Source organism: Macaca thibetana, chromosome 8 (genome assembly GCF_024542745.1).
Source record: "Macaca thibetana thibetana isolate TM-01 chromosome 8, ASM2454274v1, whole genome shotgun sequence".
In the NCBI taxonomy this organism is placed as follows: Eukaryota; Metazoa; Chordata; class Mammalia; order Primates; family Cercopithecidae; genus Macaca; species Macaca thibetana.
In genome coordinates, this window is record NC_065585.1 from 36,759,956 (window position 1) to 36,782,438 (window position 22,483).

The window sequence follows — 22,483 nt, forward strand, 5'->3', positions numbered from 1 at the left end:
TCATCTTAGTTGTATTACTGTGTTGTTCATGATATGCAGATTAGATTTTGTTTTGTTTTGTTTTGAGACAGAGTCTTGCTCTGCCACCCAGGCTGGAGTGCAGTGGTGTGATTTTGGCTCACAGAAACCTCCGTCTCACGGGTTCAAGCAATTCTCCAGCCTCAGCCTCCTGAGTAGCTGGGATTACAGGCATGGGCCACCTTGTATTTTTAGTAGAGACGGGGTTTCACCATGTTGGCCAGGCTGGTCTCAAACTCGTGACCTCAGGCAATACACCCACCTCGGCCTCCAAAAGTGCTGAGATTACAAACTTGAGCCACCACACCCAGCCTGCAGATTAGATTTCTGAAGTGACTTCCTGATTGCAGTTTCTTTTACTAGAGAACTAAGTGCAGACGTAGAATTAAGCTACTTCTGCAAGTAAGGTTTGTTAAAACTATACTTAAATGTGCATAGTATTTTTAATTCATTCAAATACATACCATATACAAGCACCATGGTAGAAATTAATAAGGTAAACATGGCCAAAAACATACAGGGTCTCTGCCCTCATGCAATTTAAGAATCTACTGAGGGAGACAGATAATCACCTGAAAATATAATTAAAGTGATAAATGCTCCAAATGAAAGGTGCATGATAGTTGTAATATAAAAGTGTATGATAAACTGATTTCCAGGGTAGCTAAACCTGTGTAATAAGTAATTCAGTAACTCTTATAGCTGTCTGCCTTAGTTTCTCTTTTTTTTTTTTTTGAGACAGTCTCATTCTGTCGCCCAGGCTGGAGTGCAGTGGCGTGATCTCAGCTCACTGCAACCTCTACCTCCCAGGTAGCTAAACCTGTGGTGGAAATTTTACATTCTTTAGAATCAGAATTATTCAACAAAGAATCCTTCTGGGATTTTTATAGGAATTGTATTAAACCCATAAATCAACTTGGGGGCAACTTAGTTAATATATTGTCTTCCAATTCGTATAAATGGTTATGCTTCAGACTCTTTAAGTCTAGACACTTACAATCTATTATCTCTCTGAATCTATTATCTCTCTGAATCTATTATCTCTCTGAAGCATGTTATCTGGAGGATTCATCTGCATAAAACCTTGGTCTCTACAACCCACTATCCCAGACATCCCTTTCTACTGATAATAACCGACTGCCAATCAGAAAATATTTGGATTTGTCTATGACCTGGAAGTCCCTGCTTTCAGTTGTCCCACCCTCCTAAACTAAATCAGTGTACATCTTACCTGTCTTGACTGATGCCTTACATCTCTTTAAAATGTATAAAGCCAAGTTGTAACCCATTTACCTTGGGCACATGCTTTCAGGATCTCCTGTGGGCTGTGTCACAGCCCATTAGTCACTCACATTTGGCTCAAAATAAATCTCTTCAAATATTTTAGAGTTTGACTCTTCATCAACAAGGTCCTATAGGTGTTTTGTTGGATTTATACTTAGTATTACATTTCAAAACTGTAAATGGTGTTAGCATACAGAAACACTATTTTTGTGTGATCGATCTTGTATTCTGTGATCTTATTAAATTCACTAGTTCTTGTAAGTTCTTGGAGATTTCTGAGGAATTTGTATGTAGAAAATAATGTTAAATGCAAATATAAAGTTTAATTTTTTCATTTCCAATCTCTGTGCCTTTTATCCCCTTTTCTTACGTTATTGCACTGGATGTCAAGTACTACATTGAATAGGAGTGGTGAGTGTGCATATCCTTATCTTGTTCCTAATCTTAAGAGGAATGCATTTAGTCTTTCATCACATTATTTTGTAGATGCTGAATGTTTGTGGAAGAAGGAAGTATAACAACTTCATGCACTTTAAGTGTAGCTGAATTCAAAGTGTGGGAAAGTGGAAGGACATTGTTTACAATTAAAGAAATCTGAATTCTCCCCTTGATTCTGATACTATACAGATCCTCGAAGGCCAATAAATGGAAAACAACAAGAGTTTTAATGGTTGGGGCAGAGGGGGAGGGAGCAAAATGGCATTATATTATATTCTAAATATTTTGAAATAGTTCTCATATTGAATGTAAATGAAATAATATCTTAAATAATTTAAACACAATTTAAATTAAAATATAATTTACCCTCTTATTCAATTAAAAATTGTTTTATAAATCAGAACATCTGAATTATAATCCCTGATCTGCTAACAAGTTATGACCCTTGCATATAACTGGCTCTCATTTTTGTCACTCTAAAATTGGAACATCACAAGATAGCCAGATGCAGCAGAGGATACCAGAAAAAATGCTGACTTGGAAACCCCTGACATCCTGGGTCTGGTCCATGCTCTGTAACACAAGAGGTTAATTTATCTGAACCTCAGATCTCCTAATCTTAACATGAAGTACAACAAAATCATCTCCAAAGTCCTGTCTAAAATCCTATGGTTCTATGAAATGAATTAAAATGAAGTTACTTTGACGGTAAGTGGGCTACAATATATAAGACAAAAAGATTACTTGAAATATTTATCAATAAAAAGTTGAAGTATATGCTTGCAGCATATTAAAATACTGGTCTTCCCTTTATATTTTTCTCTACATCCTCTTGTGCCCCCAAATCAGTATTATTTTTATGGTTAAAGCTGTGTAAACATGTCCCTTTTTCACCTCTGTTGGCTCAGAATGCTAGGTGCTGAGCTGCAATAAGACATTACTTCTTTTGTTATATGCAATTATCTGCTTGCTTTAAATGATTCAATTCTGAAATAGTATTCCTGACATGTCTAAAATAAGAATTTTACATGTTAAAAAAAGTTGAAGAGTGGATAAGCAGATATATTAGTCAGAAACATACATGGTTGAAGTAACAGGAAATCAAACAGTGTCTTAAACAATCAGGAGTTTATTATTTCTCATGTAATAACTGGGGAGTCTGGCAATTGCTCATCTTGGTTTGGGTGTTCAAAAATTCCATCAGGGACCCAGCGGAGTTTGGCAATTGCTCATCTTGGTTTGGGTGTTCAACAATGCCTTATCAGGGACCCAGGATCCCCTTAATCCTCCTCCAGTTCCATCTCTGAAATGTAACTTTCATTCTCATATTTGCTGTTTCATGGTTATTTAAGATGGCAGCTGCACCTTTAGGCATGTTGTTGGTCAGAAAGAGGAGAAAGAGGCAAAGACTGTTTTCACACAAAGCTCTGATTTTTTAATTTGAAAGGAAAGCCCTTCTCAGTAGGGTTCTGTTCATTTCATTCAATTTCTCAATTGCACTGGCCACATATCAAGTACTCAATATCACATATGGTTAGTAGCTACCACAACAGACAGACAGAACAGATGGTTGATTTCCTTCACTGCAAAAAGTGCTGCCTTGTACTAAACAGACTATATGGAATAAAACTACCACTTCTGGTTCAGATCAATGAAGGTGCAGCCTCTGGAGTTGGGGTAAGGTCCTAATGTCTTTGAGGAAAAGGGATCCTTGCCACTATCGGATCAAATTAGGGTACTGTTAAACAAAGAAGAAATAAAGGTAATAGCTGTAGGCAACTGCCTACTGTAATGGGATTATCACTACATTTAAGTTGAAGTTTATAAATTACTACGGAATGACAATGTGCTTAACAAATATAAAATCTTGGCAAGAAGTTATTAAAATTTTGAAAAAATAAAGTGATACTGGCCAGGCTCAGTGGCTCATGCCTGTAATCCCAGCACTTCGGGAAGCTGAGGCGGGTAGATCGCTTGAGGCCACAAGTTCGAGACCAGCCTGGCCAACATGGTGAAACCCCGTCTCTACTAAAAATACAAAAATTAGCCAGGCATGGTGGCACATGCCTGTAGTCCCAGCTACTCAGAGGCTGAGGCACAAGAATCGCTTGAACCTGGGAGGTGGAGGTTGCAGTGAGCCGAGATCACGTCACTGCATTCCAGTCTGGGCGACAGAACGAGACTGTCTCTCAAAAAAAAAAAAAAAAAAAAAAAAAAGTGAAACTAAGGCAGACAGCTATAAGAGGCACGGAATTACTTATTACACAAATATAATTGCTAGAGTAAGCACTAATCCAGTGACTGATGCGGAGGAGGTTTGAAGGGGAAAAGGCAGTGAGACAACGTGCAGGCACTATTTTCTTTACAGAAAATGTAAATTTCAAATGGTTCATCATGTTGAAAATGCAGTTACTAATTTCATGTGTACAAAGAGTAGATCTTTGTTGTAACAAAGATTAGCAGAAAATTACCTTCATATGAAAAGAGTTCTTTCATGGAAGATATTAATTAGCTGCCTATTACTCATGGCAGAATAAACCAAAAATGACTGTAATATGAAAAATTAGACTAGATATGGAGAATAATTTATTAGCAGAACTATTCAAAAGGTTAAAAGCAGCTGATATTGACAATACTTTTCTTTCTAAACACTTCTAGATTGTCAATTCCTCTACAATCCCCACTTGCCCAAAGTGGTAATGGCAAGTCTGCAGATGCCTCTGTATATTTTTAGTAAAAATAAATTTAAATATATTTATTATAAATACCATAAATATTTGCTATGAACGGTTGCCATTTTAAAACCTGATTTGTGTCTAAATGAAATTTAACTTTCAAAGTCTTTTCTATTTTACTGAAACATGTCAAATACTGTTGAAGGTAGCCTAATGGTTGTTTATTATGAAAAGAGAAAAATAAAAAATTCTAACTAAGGTAATGATAGAACAAGAAAATTTTAATATTTTCGTTTCTAAGAATAGTTTTAATTTTCTTATTTTTTCAAAATTAAAAATAACTCAGCCACTAAAACCCCTTAATCCCTACTCTATATGATTCTTGAATATTCTTTCAAATAATTTACTATTAAAAGATTCAATAAATATAACTTGCATAAAAGTTAAATTTAAGTGTCATAACATATTTACCTTAAGGCATTTTATATGTAAAAATCTCAATTATGTCCTATATCAAAACAAAAATTTTACAAAGAAATATTGCTGAACTTTGGAGAATGACATGTTTTAAGCAAGATTCATCAGAAGGATATTACAGCAGATAAAACAATTCAAATAGTCCACTGGAATGTACAGCAAAATCCAATTCAACAATATAAACAAAGTCAAAATAATCTGCTTCTGTCAGCTACATATGCTGTGTCTTTGCTATCACCAGTAAGGAGTTAACTAGAAACTGAGTTCTTAAACAATATATCCACTGTGAGTATAATAAAATGAAGTTAGAATCTTCAAACGCAAGTTTAATAAATCATCATGGTTTATTTAACAAGGTTATTCTACATTAGAGTTTTATATATATATATATATATGTGTGTGTGTGTGATATGAAGAGACTGATGTACAATCAATAAGTCTTAAATCTCTCTTCCATGGATTTCCCCCATCTTCCCACTTAGCAGTAAAAGGCATTTTTAGGTTTATATAAACACATTCTTTACAACTGCCTTCTTAACAGAAAATCACTGTAGTATATAAACAGCACTGGGCATTTAGTAAATAAGTTACAGGCCAATAAGTTCAATTGTGCAGTTGTGAAATCTAATGTCAAAGAGTTTTTGAAACCTTAAGACTGGGTGATCTGCAATGTTTCCAACATGTCTTCGACAGCCTTAAGAGAATATTTGGTTTCCTTCTTACTTCGACCTGCAAACTAATTAAAAAAAAAAAAAGCTCAATTAGGCTCAATTTCAATGGCAGGTTCAAAATGACAATCTTACCTTCACATTGCTAATGAAACTTAACATTGACTATTTTATAACTAGTAGGAAATCAAATATATTCTTTGTTATTTTCAGTAAGAATAAAATTTGGGTATTAAGGACATTTTCCTTTAAGGTCTTACCTTCAGTAGAAGTGTACAGAGATTTCACTGCACACTTGGCCAGTTTAAATGTTTTAAATGCTTACGTAGTATAATAACCTATAAAATCATAGATTTGAAACTATCCTACTCAGATCAAAAAAACATGAAATAAAAAGTATAATTTTAAAATGCAATTTAGCTTACATTTATGTAGGAATGTGAACCATTTCTACTCATCTGGTGTCTAAACAGATTTTTACAATTTCAAACAAAGGTACAATATAAATACAAGTTATTTCACTAAACATTTTAAAGTTGCAAGTACTCTCTAAAATTATTTAAAGTAGCTCATAATTTAAGTTTCCAGATTTATTAGTTAACTAAATGATACGGTTCTGCAAACAGCTGTCAAGTAAAAACCTACGCTACACATTAAAACAATGTAAAAATGTTTTAAAGTATGCATTTCTACTTTATTAATTGTAATTTACTTACATTATAAAACTAATTGGGATTGGATTTTACTATGAAAACAAAATATAATATATCAATACATACACAAAATATACCCTATATTTGTGTATTTAAAAGCAAATCCATGGCATATTAAATTCAATATCGTACACATAATCGCTGGAGGGAAACACTGTTGAATACCACATGCTGATTTTAAAATGAGTTTGTTAACTGCACTGACAATTCCCATCATTTATTAGTCTGATTTAAAACAAAAGCTCTACTAGATAAGCAAGTGTTCCTTGTTGGAGATGGGAGAAAGTTTGTTTTATATATATATACACTTTACCCATTTTCCCCCTGGTTAAATATGATTAAAATACTTGGTATTAGCAACATCTAGTGTTTTCAAGTTAACATCAAACCACTCAATACATTTTCAAGTGACTGATCATTTCTTCAAATAACAATGCTGTCTTAAGCACTTAGTACTTGATTTACGATGTGTTCCTTGTCTTTTGTAATTACCTTAATTTGGAAAACTTCTCATGACCTGTTCAGAAAGATTAAGTGATCAAGCACAGGTAACATCATAGAAGCAACAGGCTTCAGGAACTGGTAACCTGTCTCTGACCCCTCTGGCTACAGCTTAACATTATGATTCCCTCACACTTACTACACTCTAAACCATTAGATTAGTTTCTGTAGTTGAATCCTGATTTGAAAAAGTAAATAAAGGATGTTTCTAGTGGAAATGCCAGAGGAAAAAAAAAACTTCTCATAAAAATCAATATCACCTTGCCTTTCAAAAGGCATCATGAATTTAAGGAATTCATATGTTAAATACGGTAACAGCAATATCACATTTAAAACTTTGTCCTTTTATAATTTCCCCTGAGGACGAAAGGCTGTGGGGCATGCTTACTACTTTTGCTACCCAGTCAATAAATTACACAATACACAAGGATTTACCAGAAATAGAAAGCTTTTCCTTTTACCACCATTTATGAAATATAAATAGGAATGGTCCTAATCAGATACTTAAAGGTCTGATTCTGAGAAAATTAGGGGTACAGAATAGGACATCACATAGTAACATTACCACATAACATTTATTCTAATTGCTTTTAAATAGCAAAGTAAAAATAAAAAAAATTCTGTAGAGCTAAAACCATAACATGTATTTTTAAATACAGTATTTTTCTTGGTTTATACTTAAACATAAAAATAACACAGTGTGATCTTTTAAAATTAGCTAATTTTAAAGAGTCACCTAAAATGGTGTCAACATTACTCACAACCAGTGCAATTTGGAAAAAACCAAATGAATTTACTTGTGTCAGAACAAATAAAAGAAAGTTGGAAATATAAATCTATCACTTCAAATTTAATGTGACATGCAATTATTCTGTCTATTCCAGAATTGTATGGCAATTTAACTGATTAAGTCAGAATCATTTTTTCTCCCAAATCATGATTTAATTTTCTGTTTCCCAAAAGGACAGTAACAGAATCACCGCTGCAATCATAAATAACATATAAATCACTAGCACAGATTTAACTGTGCACCAAAGAAGCATTTATCTGGAAAATCATTGTGAGTAAGTTCACATTAAAGTTTTTCATGTGCATTAATCAAATGTGTCTGCTTCTACTGAACATGTTAAACCAATTACCTAATTGAAGAGCAAATAGTAGCCATATTCTGTTTCATCATTAAGTGGAAACAAAGAAAGAAAAGCAGTTCTTGAAACCTAATATTCCCTAATTTATAAATATCTAGAAAAATCACATATTAAATATCACATACTCTATACTGGTTTACATGCTTAGATACGATTAAGAAATTCTCACTGAGATCCCAAAGATTTACCTATTTATCAAAAATGTCATTCTCTGAAAGTTATACTCTTCTACATGATTCACACATTCTGTATTTTTGTTTTCATACAGTTAGATTTTGCTTAAGTAAATCTTTCAAAATTCTCTGTAAGATCTACAAGAAAACTCACCAGAAAAAACACAAACACAACCAAATAATAAAAACTTGCTTATCAAATTCAGAGGTCAGTGATTCATGCATTGTAATAACTGAGATACCTTGCTTGGTATCTTTATATAATTTGTGGAAAATACATGGGTAGACAAAGTAATAGGAAAAATGAAATGGATTGTAAATGAATGAATCTCAAAAACATGCTGAGTGAAAGAAGCCAGACACAGAAGAGCACATAGCCTATAAACTCATTTATACAAAGTTATAGTACAGGCAAAACTAATGTTTGGTGATAAAAATCAAATCAGTGCTTGTTTATCTCCCAGTGGGGGATGAGGTTGACTGCAAAATGGCAGAAGGAAGCTTTCTTGGGTGATGAAAATGCCATTTTGAGTGGGGGGCTGGTAAGGGGGTATACATATTTGTTAAAACTCAGACTGTATACTTAAAATATATGCATTTGATTACATGTAAATTATACCTCAACACACCTCAAGGGGGTCTTGTCACACTGAAGAGACAAGGAGAAGGAAAAACAAAATAACTTATGTTTTAACTTCTTTAATTCTCAGAATATTTTATTATGGCCATCTTGCAGAAGAAAAGATAAGCCAAGAGATGTTAGGTAATTTACTCAAGTTTGCATAGCTAATAATTATATCAGAGTCAAAATTTGAACCCAGACAACATGTGTCCAGCATCTGTAATCTTCTCTTTAACTACACTGAACTAGCTTCCATGGACAGAACTCATGATAGAATACAAGATGGACAGAAACACTAGATATCCATATGGGGAGCAACTGACCCCCTATTTCATATCATACATAAAAATCAATTCCAGGCCAGATGCAGTGACTCATACCTATAATCCTGGCACTCCACTGGGAGACTGAGACAGGAGGATTACTTGAGGCCAAGAGTTTGAGACCAGCCTGTACAATACAGCTGGACCTCATCTCTACAAAAAATTTAAAAATTAGCTGAGCACAGTGGCATGCGCCTATAGTCCCAGCGAGTTGGAAGGCTGAGGCAGGAGGATAACTCAACCTGGGTGGTTGAGGGCAAAGTGAGCCATGATCATGCCACTGCACTCCAGCCGGGGCGACAGAACCAGATTCTGTCTCAAAAAAATAAAAATTAAAAATTAAAAATAAATCAATTCCAAATGGGTTGTGGATTAAATATGAAAAGTAAAACAGAAATTCCGAAGACACACAGAATTCTTTATGACCATGAGTAGCAGAAGATTTCTTAAACAGAACACAAAAAACACAAACAAATGACTGAGGCATTTGAACACATTTCATTTCAGAACTTCTATTCCTCAAGATCATATGAGCAAAAAAGTAAAAAGTTATATATATTTGCTTATATATATAACTAAAAAAGGGCTCAAAGCAAAAAACTAAATAAATAAGTCATACAAATACTAATGAGAAAAATATTTCATGAAAGAGGATATCCAAATGGAACTGATCATCAGGGACATGCAAAATAAAACCATGTACCAGAATGGCTATAATTACAAAGACTGACAGAACCAAGTGTTGGTGAAGATGTGGGACTATTAGAACTCTTACCACTGGTGGGAGTAAACTAACTTGGAAAACTGCCTTTAACTACTAAAGTTAAATATACATATATTCTATGACCCAGTATTTTCACTCAAAGATATACAGAACTGCACATACAGTAAGAACTGCACATACATGTCCACCAAAAGATCTGTACAGCAATATTCAGTATAGTTTATTCAAAATAGCCCAAACAGAAAATATTCCAAATGCATAGCAATAACTGACTAGACAAAGTATAACATTCATACAATGAACAACAGTAGAAGAAAATGAATGAACTACAGACATAAACAAGGATAAATCCCATAAACTGAATAATGATAGAAATATGCAAGACAAAAAAGAATACATACTGGCTGATTCCGTAAACTACAGGGTTATAAGTGAGTACTCTTAAGGAAAACAAGAGGAGAAATTAAGAGGACTTACCAAGAGGGCTTTGGGATGCTGCAGTGTTTACATTTATTAGCCTGGATATATTTACCTTATATTAGTCACTGAAAGGCACATTTATTACTTGCATCCTTTTTTTCTGTTATAATTCTTATTTCTATATTGTAATTTAGTAAAAATTGATTTTAAAATAGTTATGTCAAAAAAGCACTCTGAAGAGCTGTTTCTCATAAATGTCTTAAAAACGATTAGGTAGTATGCACAGCATTACTTTTATATTATACAAATCTTACCTTTAAATCACACACTTCCACATACTCCCAAGCCTACTCTGTGTGGAACTCCATTACAGATCTGAGCTATCCTACATTTGAAGAAGCACAGTCTCGCTAATATTTATAAATACGCTGACTTACAATATGCCAACAAAACTAACATGCTCTATAACAGACAATAAAAATACACAAAGGTGACTTTCGATGATGTGATTATGGAGGCATTACATTTTTTAAATCTCCTCAATTTTCTCCAACCAGAAGGGCAAAAACGAACAACAAAAAGCCAGCACCAAAACCAACATAATAGAACCCAAGCCCACAGACGACATTTCCAAAAAAACTAGGTGCCAATTTTCTAAACCCTAGAATGTGACTATGGCATCAAGAGCAGCACGACCTACAAAAGATTAACAACTGTGTAGTAGGAGAAATAGAAATAGAGGACAACCTACTACTCTACAAGAAACCAGAAACCAAACAAATCATGAATTCTTAATCCACGAAACAAGAAAACCTGAGATGATGCATCTGCCAAGGGCCTAGAAGTCTTCATAAGCTCCAAAACAAAGATAAGTGTAAAAAACTATTCACAAATGTGAGATTAGACAAGTCTAACTATCTACTATCTTAAAATCTCTAAAATATCTAGCAAACATCCTCTTCCAGAAGGACAAAACTTCACACCCTGAAGAAAAACAATTAAAAACTGAAACCAAACCTAACAGGGCAGAAACATCAGGGCAAGAAGGAGAGATGGTTCAGATAAGGAGAGGTGAGAAAAGGAGTGATGCCCAGAGGCAGCAATCCCAGAAGGAAACAAAACAAAAAGGAAGAAACACAAACTGTAACAACAATATGTAATATTTAAAGCTGACAGCAACACTTCAGAATTCAAGATCTTGAGGGCTCTAGAAACAGAACAGTGGGCTGAAGCCAGAAAATCTTTCTGGGTCACACTCAGTTCTAAGACAGACTCTCCATTCACACTCAGTTCTAAGAAAGACTGGCTACACAAAGAGGTCATATTTGAGTTCTCTTAAGCCAAAAAAGGAGGTAGCCATAGAATAGCCAAGCTGGGAAAGCTACCCTAATCTATCTCCAACTTCCTGCCATTCCATAAACATCTCCTCCTAATAGTCCAGGAACACTACCTCATTTAAACATGGAGGACAAGAAAAATATGAATCAACTTCATAAAAAATTATGGAGAAAACATAAAATACAGAAAATGACAAAATAATTTGAAGGAAAATGAATAATAAAGGACATAGAAAAATGAAGTCTAATATACTTGTAACTGAAACCCTGAAAAAGAAAACGAAGCAGAGAAAAAAATACTTGTAATTCTATAAGCAACTTTTCTCAACTAAAAGGGCTAAATTGATGTACTAAATGGGTGTACTGTGTATTTGGGAAAACTGACCCAAGAAGAATCAATAAAACAAATCGTAGTAAGACTACTGGATTTTAAAGATAAAGAAAAAATTCCTTTGGGTAACCAGACAAAAAATCACTTATGACAAAAAGCAAGTCAAGATGGCATCATACTTCTTGACGGCAACATTTTATTCTGAAACAGAATGAAACAGTGGGGCATGGTGATGGCTGCACCTGTAGTCCCAGCTACTTAGGAGGCTGAGGTAAAAGGATCGCATGAAGCCAGGAGTTCACTGCCAGCCTGGGCAATGTAGCAAGATCTCGTCCATATTAAAAGCAAACAAAAAAAAAACCAACTGAACAATATGCTTAAGATACTTAGGTAAAGGATCAACGGGTATATAAAAAGTCAAACTGTCCTTTAAATATAAAGGCTATAGACAAATAAGGCTAAAGATATAAGAAGATGTGTTTTCCCATGAGTAAATTTCTCATGAAAAATAATTTCCCAAAAATCTGCTAAGGATGAGCTTTAGAAAACGAAGATACAAATGGAGAAGTTTCAGTAAAAGATCTGAAGTATAAGCAGACTGCACAAACTTTGTTACGCAGTTTGATTAGTTTACTTTAAGGCTTTTCTTCCTTCTTTTCTATTTCTTTTTTTTTTTTTTTTTTTTTGAGACGGAGTCTAGGTCTGTCGCCCAGGCTGGAGTGCAGTGGCCGGATCTCAGCTCACTGCAAGCTCCGCCTCCCGGGTTCACGCCATTCTCCTGCCTCAGCCTCCCGAGTAGCTGGGACTACAGGCGCCCACCGCCTCGCCCGGCTAGTTTTTTGTATTTTTTAGTAGAGACGGGGTTTCACTGGGTTAGCCAGGATGGTCTCGATCTCCTGACCTCGTGATCCGCCGGTCTCGGCTTCCCAAAGTGCTGGGATTACAGGCTTGAGCCACCATGCCCGGCCTTCTATTTCTTGAGATACTTATGATTAAAAATATACTCACATACCCCATCTGCTTCTGAAATGCGACATATTTATTTATCCTGAGTTTTTAGAATTAGTTTGCGTTTGCCAAATGCAGAACCACTGAGATTTCCAGATTGTAAGGTCAATTATGAAATAATAATACTAACAGATTCCTCTTGAGGGGATAAAAAGGTAGTCTTAAAACCACAAATTAATTCTACACAAAATACATTTCATAAAGCCCCAAAGGCATATAAGTCCAATGCCAGACATCTGACTTTGTAGTTTGTAGAAACAAAACTACGAAATACATTAACTGACCTACATAGCAAAATGATCAATAAATACTAACCTGATAAGCTCTGTTTATTTGACTAGCTGCCCAACTAGCATATTTCATGTTGTCCTTTTTCGTTTTTGCACTTGCTTTTGGATTAGAAGCAATATGACTTGCCGACTAAAAACAAACAAACAATAACATCAAAAGCAAAATTCCTTTTTTGCTAGTCAAGACAATCAAAAACATAAGGGACATGGTTGCAATGGGATGATAATAAAGAATTTTTAAAAACTGTACCAAAATAATTTTTAATATAAACATAAAATTGATTAGTGCTTAAAAATGAAAATACATTTTAAAATATAGTATAAATCCAAAATAGTGGAAAGGGAAAATATATTTTAAATAATACCTAAAATTATTTAATTATGTATCTGTAACAGCTCTTAAAGGTAAAACTCCGTATTGTTTAAATAAAGAAGCTATAGAAGAACACTTTATAAACCAAAAGCACTTTACCACTGTAGGATATTACTGGTACTATTTCTTGTTATTGAATTACATAAGCTTGCCTATGTCAGAATCACATAATTATTGAATATTTATAGAAAAAGGAAACTCAAAAATAATTTAGCCTGACATCCTACATTAATAGATAAAAGAAATTTAAGTCCAATAGGAGAGATTTAACTTGACCAAAGCAAAATAATGGGTCTTTGAAATAAAGAAGATCTTTATCTCTAATCCATTTCTCTTTTCACTATACCATGAGTTTTCAAACTGTGTTTCAGAGAACCAATTAGTCCCTGCAATTTGATCCACCCTCTCCTTTTTAAAAATGTATTTAAATGAGCAGTTCTTAATCTGGGATCTGTGAAAGAATCCATAAAACCCCAAAATCATATGCTAATTATTAAATGTATATATTACTGTGAAGAGTAAGATATAACTTTAATCCTATTCTTAAATATATTTTACTCTTAAAAGAATCTGACCATGTGATTCAAAAAAAGGTTAAGCCTTTGTTTTATGCCAGGCTGTGCTATAGCCTCTTTCACCTATGTCTCCGTCTCTGCCAGTGAAGAATCTATATCCCCAAATCTCACTTTTATACCTCTATGACTTTAATGTTACCTTCTTCTTATGAATTTTAGTAGATGCAGTGGTTACGAGAAAAACTATGGAGTTAACTTCCAGGGCTGGAAACCCAACTCAATCATTTAGGAGCTCTGTGCCCATTTTTGGGCAAATTAATTAAATCCGTGTCTCAGTTTCACCACCTGAGAATAGTATTGAGAGCACCTACTCAAATACTTGATGTGAGGATTTATTGATTTAAAATAAAAAATACAGGTCAGAACAAGGCCCAGCACATAAAGTGCTATGTATAAACTATTATTAATAATATATTGTATATTATATAGTTTTTAAAATTAGTATGTATTTGATAAAGAGATACTTCTACTATAGTATATTTTCAAGCCATTGCAATTCGCTTTGCTAGAATCCAGGAAAATTTTATTGAAATACATTTGAACCATTTTCTAATCATATTTTGCCATTCCTTTTTAAAAATTATTTCATTTTTATTTCTTCCTATCTCCATTTCTTCAATCAGTTCTTTTTCATTGAGCTGCAACTAGAAGACACTTATCAAGAAGTCTGTCAAAAGAACAGGATAAATAAAAAATTCAAAGAACTAACTGACATATTAAAGTTTATTTTTCCCAGCCTTTCTTATTTTAGAGAGGTGCTCACTTTATATACATGTCTTAAAGGTCAGCAAATTATTCCTCCATTTCCCATACTCTTACTAATTGACTTTTCTAAACTCTGCATTTGGCATACCTAAACAAGAGATCATTATATACTTCCCACAATTTACAAACTGTTTTTCTACACCATAAAAAATGTTTTAATTTTATATATTAGGGATTTTATTTCTAATGTATTTTATTGACATAGTTTAAAAATACGTCATACAACTATAATTTAGGGAAGAAATACAATAATGTTGGGCATAAACCCAAGAATATCAAAACAAGAAATCATGTTTTTTTTCCTGTTACTATTTAATTTTATAAGGGCAGATTTCAATTCTGATACGATAAAAGATAGTTTACAAAAAAAAAAAAGTCAAACAGGCTGTAGTAACATTCAAAAATAAAACTGGCTTACAAGCTATTGCTCAGAATTAATTACAGAAAAATATTATATGCTTATCAATAAAATACAAAAAACAGGAGAGGAATGATTGGAGGGGATAGTTGAATGGATTTTAGGTGACAGATTTTTAAAAATAACATTAAACATGCACCGCAACTCACCATATAAAGCCCAAACAAAGCTCTCATATTTCTGTTGTTCAGCTTCAATGCCTGTGCAAAATACTTTCTTGAAAGTTCGAGGTTTTCAAGTCCACCTTGGGTATATTTAACCTGTTAAAAATTGCAAAGTGCTGAAAACCGTTTATTTTACTACTTTGAAATATAGCATGGTTTCATCATACCACAGGCATTAAGTAATCGAAACAGATATTCTCTCTAAAAACAAATACAAGATGTTAAAAGAATTCACCTAAAGGTTTTTAAAGCTAATCTAAAATTTCAAACATAACCTTCCCCCAAAAAGCTATTCTGTTCTACGAACATTGAGATGACTGAGTAGTTTTTAAAACAAAAATGCTGCCACAATAAAAAGCCAGAATAATTTCTATTTCAGCTGCCTCACAAATGCTTCACTTCACATTGTATTTTCTATTACTGGCATTATAAATGTGGACTTAAATATTGAATTGTCCTTTCATAATCTGTACGGACATTCTTTAATAATGAATCCCTTCTAGCCTTATAGCATTCAATTGTACTGCTATTCTTAACAGTATGCAAATTAAATAAATACTTCCTATGTCCCAACTGGCTTTAATACAAATTTCCCTGAATATGGATTTAACAATCATAATCACTATAAATGTCTCAGAAGCCATTAAGTGGTAGCAAATGTGATATAACTTATAATTAGGAAAGAAAATAGTACACAAATATAAAAATACAAGGAATTTCACTGTTTTAAGTATGTCTTAATTGATGTCAGTATTACCACTGCAATGTTAAAAAATTTAAACTTTTATTCCCACAATGTAATGTTCATCAGATGTTTTAAACATATACTTGCTTAACATGAAGGAAATATTCTTAGTTCCATAATAATACCGAATAGCAACCAAAATAAAATTATATGCCATTGTTCTGAAAACACTTACTTCAGCATACTGCTGACAGTATAAGTGGTTGTGTGGATTAGTCATCATTAGTTCCTCTAAACAAAAGGCTGCTTTTGCATAGCTAAAAACACATCAAGAGGAGAAATTAATTTTAAAAGTCACAAATTTTTATTTTAGTTAAACCTTGAAATAATTTAAAAACAACTTTAGTGATGTTAAACAATTTATTCACAAAATAATTTACATAGCTTTATTAATAAAATATTTGTCATCTGACATTCATAAATATCAATGACATTAAATTTTATCATGAAATTAATAAACACAGGCTTAAATCTTAAAGCAGCCTGTAAACAATCAATAGATACTGCATTTTAAAAATTGGGTCACTCCTACTACATCTCATCATTACTAATAAGAAAGGCTTCAAGACCTTGGATCAAGTTGTATATAGAACAACTTCTGAAAGTTGACTGATCATTTAAAAAAATATTCAAACAGCTAATGTATAAGGAGAAAATAAATACTTTATTAAATATTCTCTACTCACTAAAAATTCTTCACAGGCATATATTTACCAACATATTCTATTACAAAGATTTCTCTCATTACTTAAGTTTACTGTCAAATGCCAAATTATAATAAAGTTATAAATTTCTAAGCCCATGAAAAATAGATCAAGTTGGTTTTGATATACACTGTGCTACTATTTAATCTTGTGGTAGAATAAACAAAAATCTTGCTGAAAACCTAAGGAAAGAGAACTGCCAGAAAGAGCTCTGGAAAAACATTTTAAAGCACGTGACTATAATTCACTAAATATATTTTAAATGTTTAATGCCATGTGACTATCCTCACTATCTATAGGAAATCCTAATGAACACAGGTGTTACAAGATTTCTTCCCAGTGAGGAACTGATGACACTACCCAACAAAAAGAGGTTACCTAAAGTTATTTTTGGCATTTGTTACCAACATACAAAAGTATCTACCTTGACACTAATGCCTGATATACTTTTAAAATTATTTTCCTGTTTCACACAAGTATAAGCTAAGTTTTACTAATTGTTTATTAGGTGTCATGCATTTTCTATGTGTGTTACATGTATTAACTCATTTAATCCTACCAAAATCCTAGGAAGAAGGAAATTATTATCACCATGCTAGAGCTGAGAATACTGAGGCACAGAGCTGTAAACTGAATCCCAGGCTGTGCCACTCCAGACAGCCTGTACTCTTTAACCACTACATATGCTGTTTATATGCATTACATATAACATTGAAAAACTGAAGATCTCAATGGTAACATGAAAATGTGTACAGCAGTCACACCCAAAGGGACTGAGGAGAAAAATACACCCTGCAGATTACCTAATAATTACAGCATTTTAGATTTATGAAGGACCATATATATATACTCTCATCTAAGATCATGCAGCTATTTAGCCCTTTCCATTTTTAAATTCAAAACCTAGCATTGGTTCTTGACACATGATAGGTATTTAGTAAGACTGAACAAATGACTAAATAAATGTCTAAAACAAATGTATTATGACTACCTACTTAATATCTATTTATCACTCTAAAAGAAAAGGGAAAATTTGTCTCTACCTTAAAACACTTTATCAAAAGACAGTTTTCTTCTAAACGTGTTCCTTTAAGTATAAAGTATGATACCAAAAATTCATGTTGAGACTAAGAATAAAAGTTCTTAGAGCTTTAAATGGGTTGAGCACAACTGTGACACTGGTGCATAAAGCAAGATAAAATGGGCAGGTAGTAGTAGCTCTTAGGGTAAAATGAATACCAAGATATTTTATCAAAAATCAATTAGCATCACATAGAGAAAAGGATTCCTTCCCCCAATTTTACAAAGTATGGTATCAAACTAATTTTGTGGATAAAATATAGAATTAAATAAAATTAGGGCTAGAAGGAGCTCAAGATATGGTCTAGTCCAGCTTTTCTAGGCCATTGTTAGGCCACACAAAAAGTGACTATTTCCTCAATCTTGTCAGGGATAATACATAGCCAGTACTATTCTAGGTGCATAGAAAAGTCAATTCATTATATACAGTGACTCAACAAGACTAAGAATAGAGAAGTGAAAATAATTTGAATCTACTTAAAACAGAATAACAATTGTTATTACAATGTTAGAGTCAGTACTAGGACTAAATAAAGTTTCTTCTCTTCCTTACAAAAGTATATATAACTAAAGGTTACAGTATTTGGTAATGTGTGTTACTTTACCAACATCACGATTTTTCCTTACAGAATTGTGGTAATTCCCTTTGATATGGAATTTTAAAAGGCTGGACCTATGAAAAGGAACTATAATCACAATCATAATAAATGTATTATACTAAACTGTTCCTTGCTGTATAGTATCTACTTTCAATTACAAATCGAGTAAAAACATTTTGTCTTTCATAATGTGAATGTATTTTTGCTCACAAAGGTTGAGTATCCCTTAACCAAAATGCTTGGGACCAGAAATGTTTCAGATTTCAGAATTTTTCAGATTTTAAAATATCTGCATTATCTTACTGGTTGAACATTCCTAACCCAAAAATCCCAAATCCAAAATGCTCCAATGAGCATTTCCTCTGAGCATCATGTTGGCACTCAAAAAGTTTCAGATTTTGGAGTACTGTGGATTTCAGGTTTTCAGGTTATGGATACTTAACCTATAATACATATTGGTAGTGCTGACACACAAAAAATTAACTGTAGTTTTAAAACTTTAGAACAAGAGTCTCAATATGGTCAATGGGTGTAACATATACCCCTGGAATAACTAAAAACAAACTATAATTTATAAATCAGAAACGAACTTATAAAAGTAACTTAAAAATATAAAACGGTTATGTGGCATAATTCTATATCCCTTTTTCTCTCTATAAAAACATTAAATAGGGCTATATGAAAATTATACTACAGATATTTATTTGGAGTTAAAAATTCCAGAGCTGGCCGGGCGCGGTGGCTCAAGCCTGTAATCCCAGCACTTTGGGAGGCCGAGACAGGAGAATCACGAGGTCAGGAGATCGAGACCATCCTGGCTAACACGGTGAAACCCCGTCTCTACTAAAAAAATACAAAAAACTAGCCAGGCGAGGTGGCGGGCGCCTGTAGTTCCAGCTACTCAGGAGGCTGAGGCAGGAGAATGGCGTAAACCCGGGAGGCGGAGCTTGCAGTGAGCTGAGATCTGGCCACTGCACTCCAGCCTGGGTGACAGAGCAAGACTCCGTCTCAAAAAAAAAAAAAAAAAAAAAAAAAAAAAAAAAAAAAAAAAATTCCAGAGCTGGGCATAGTGACACACCCGTAGTGCCAGTTACACAAGAGGCTGAGATGGGAAGAGCACTTGAGCCCAGGAGCTCAAGTTTAGTCTGGGAAATGTTGTAAGAAAACGTACATCTGTCTCTTAAAGAAAAAAAAATAGTTCTAGATCTAGGCTACCAAAGCTGCCTGTGACCTATTATACTTAAAAAAGCTTATAACTGTTCATACGCAGAAAAGAATATTAAATGTTAAATATATCTAACATTTTGAAAACTGCTACATTTTTGCCACTGTGTCCACGAGACTGGTGCTAAAACTGATATCCTACGATAATTTAACATTCCACCAAAAAACTCCTCCTATAATGACTTGCTCAAATATGTCAAATGAATCATATGAACTGACTGCAATTTTCAGTTTCAAAAAATCTGTAGATATGTATTTCCACTCACCTAAACATAAATATTCCTTCTACGTGTTCAATTAGAAAAAATAAATGGTCATTTTGTAACTACCTTCAAGACCAAAAAGACTTTCGTGATACTAGATAAAAGGGTAGGCTGACCATTGTTATCATTTCGTCTAAAAAATTTTTTTCAGGTGCTCCTACATCTTTGTATTTCTTGATTTTTTGAGATTTCTCAGTTCATTTCTCTTAAGTGTACATTCACCTCTATTTTAATAAACTCTTTAGATTCAAAATAAAGCAAAACTGAACATGGTGCCACATGGTGAAACAAATAAATAAATTTAATGGTAGGTTAAAAATAAGGTATAACCTAAATTTGATGATGAAATAAATATTAGAAATACATGCAAAAAAATAAAATTGCAAATGAAGTAGGGGAAAAAAGGTGATATATTTTTTAAGCTATTAAAGGTAGCAGACATGATGTTAAAAACTGATGAATCTGATTTTCTAAAAATGTAAAGTTTCTATAATTTTAAGAAGTCAGTATTTAAAAAGCATATAACAAGGATATACTTTCGACATACGGTTACTCTCCTTTACAAAAAAGAGCTCTTAAAAATGAACTAAAAAGGTAGAACCAATTTCACCTATCAAACTTGTGAAGATTAAAAAAGAATCACAATATCCAATATTGTTAAGGGACTCTAGTAAACGCTGGTGTGCTGGTAAACTGATGTTAACATTCTAGGGAACAATCAGGAACTATCATCAAAACCACAGAAAACGTACATCTTATTTAATCAAGCAATTTTAGTTCAAAGAATTTAACCCAAGGAAACAAAATAAAAATGATCACTACAGCATTATATATAAAAATATAAAAATACCTTTATATCTCCCTAGGAAACTGGTTAAAAATACTAGGGTAAACTGGTAAGATGAAATAATATAAAACCATTCAAAACACACTGCAGATTGTTATAGTGACAAGAAATTTTTGACAAAATATAAGGGAAAGTATAAAGTACGAAAGATAGTTTTATTTTGGGCTTTTGTTTTAAAAGGTAAGGAAGGACAAAATTCAAACTATAGTTAACTTAGTATGCTGGAATTACATGTAATTTTTGTCTTGGTCTTTATGCTTTATTGTGTTTCTCAAATTTTCTGCATTAGGTATTCCTTTAACTTGAAAAAAAAATCCTTGTTAATTTGAAATGTTTAAAAATGCTTTCAGTTAGAAAAGTTTTAAAAAGTACAAAAAAAAGTTAAATGACTGTCAACTGTTTTCGAAACAAAATAAAATTAATGCTAATTATTTTTACTATATTCTAAAGATTCAATTTCATGTATTTAAATATAAGTATTATACACTGCCTCACATGCATAAGTATGTTTACATATGTGTACAAACAAGCATATCATCTATACTGAATGTGATTCAGGAAATAATTTCCTAATCAAAACCAGAGTATCTGTTTCAGAGTATAGCAGAGAACTTCAAAAATGTTCCCAGAATATAGTATACATTCATTAAATCACAGCTATTACTTTTATTTTAGCTCCCACTTTTCTTAGACTTATGCAAATAGACTTCAATCCTCTCTATCACATTATATATATAGACCACAGACAACAGACAAATGTCTTCATTCTATTTCTCATCAGTTGTTTGTAGTATGAGAACAAGGTTAAATATTCATGCACAAGAAAACGTGCATAAGAATCTGATTCTATTCTGTCAAAAAAGAAGGAAAAGAAGCAATGTCATATACTTCAGATTCAGAAGAACTAAGAAAAAAAATAAAAAACATGCCTCTAGATGGAGGTTAGCATTAATGCTGTAATATTAGCAAACTTGCACTAAGACTCTGGACTAATCCTCTCACACTGGGATTTCCTCCTGTCACTACAGCAATAAAAAAGCTAACAAAAACATTAAACATCCAATAAGCAAGATCCTACAGCATTCAACATTCTTGATTATTCTCAGTTTTTTACCCAGGCAACAGAATGCTTCTACTTTGGAAGAGTTGATTCTCTCAGTACTAAGGCTAATACATGCATACAATTGACAGAATTTTTAAACAGCAGGGAGTATAATACTCTTTGTATTATAAGAACAATCTGAACTCTAAAAATTCACATTTTTGATTCACCAAAAATAAATTTAGCTTAGCAAATGCAGGCCTTTTTACTTCCAAAGAATGTCACCTATATTTGAAAGAAAAACTTATTTCCTAAACATAAACAATATGGCAAAACACAAATGACCCAGTTAAAGCTATTCACATATTATGACCAGCAAATTATTGATTTATTTTCATTTAATTGTTGATTTGTTTTGTTTTTCATTTCAAACAACATGATTCACACCTTCTCACCAATCCTCTGGAAACCACAGTGCTTTCTGAACTTACAGTGATGAAAACTGCACTCAACAAAATGTTAAGTGTGTTTAAT

General features: G+C 33.0%; 1 protein-coding gene across 2 annotated transcripts in view; it reads right to left on the reverse strand.

Annotated features, from left to right (window-relative positions):
• Positions 1 to 5,212: 5,212 nt before the first annotated feature.
• The window catches only part of EMC2 (ER membrane protein complex subunit 2), a 50,107-nt gene continuing 32,836 nt past the window's right edge, over positions 5,213 to 22,483 (reverse strand). The window contains exons 8-11 of one of the 2 annotated variants that reach the window (XM_050801386.1): positions 16,366 to 16,447; positions 15,431 to 15,541; positions 13,176 to 13,280; positions 5,213 to 5,628 (exon numbers count right to left, since the gene is read on the reverse strand). In XM_050801386.1, coding sequence (XP_050657343.1) covers positions 5,542 to 5,628; positions 13,176 to 13,280; positions 15,431 to 15,541; positions 16,366 to 16,447 — 385 coding nt within the window. In that variant the 3' untranslated portion in view covers positions 5,213 to 5,541. Of the gene's footprint in view, positions 5,629 to 13,175; positions 13,281 to 15,430; positions 15,542 to 16,365; positions 16,448 to 20,443; positions 21,759 to 22,483 lie in introns of those variants that run through there. The other variant, XM_050801387.1, reaches the window with a different exon arrangement.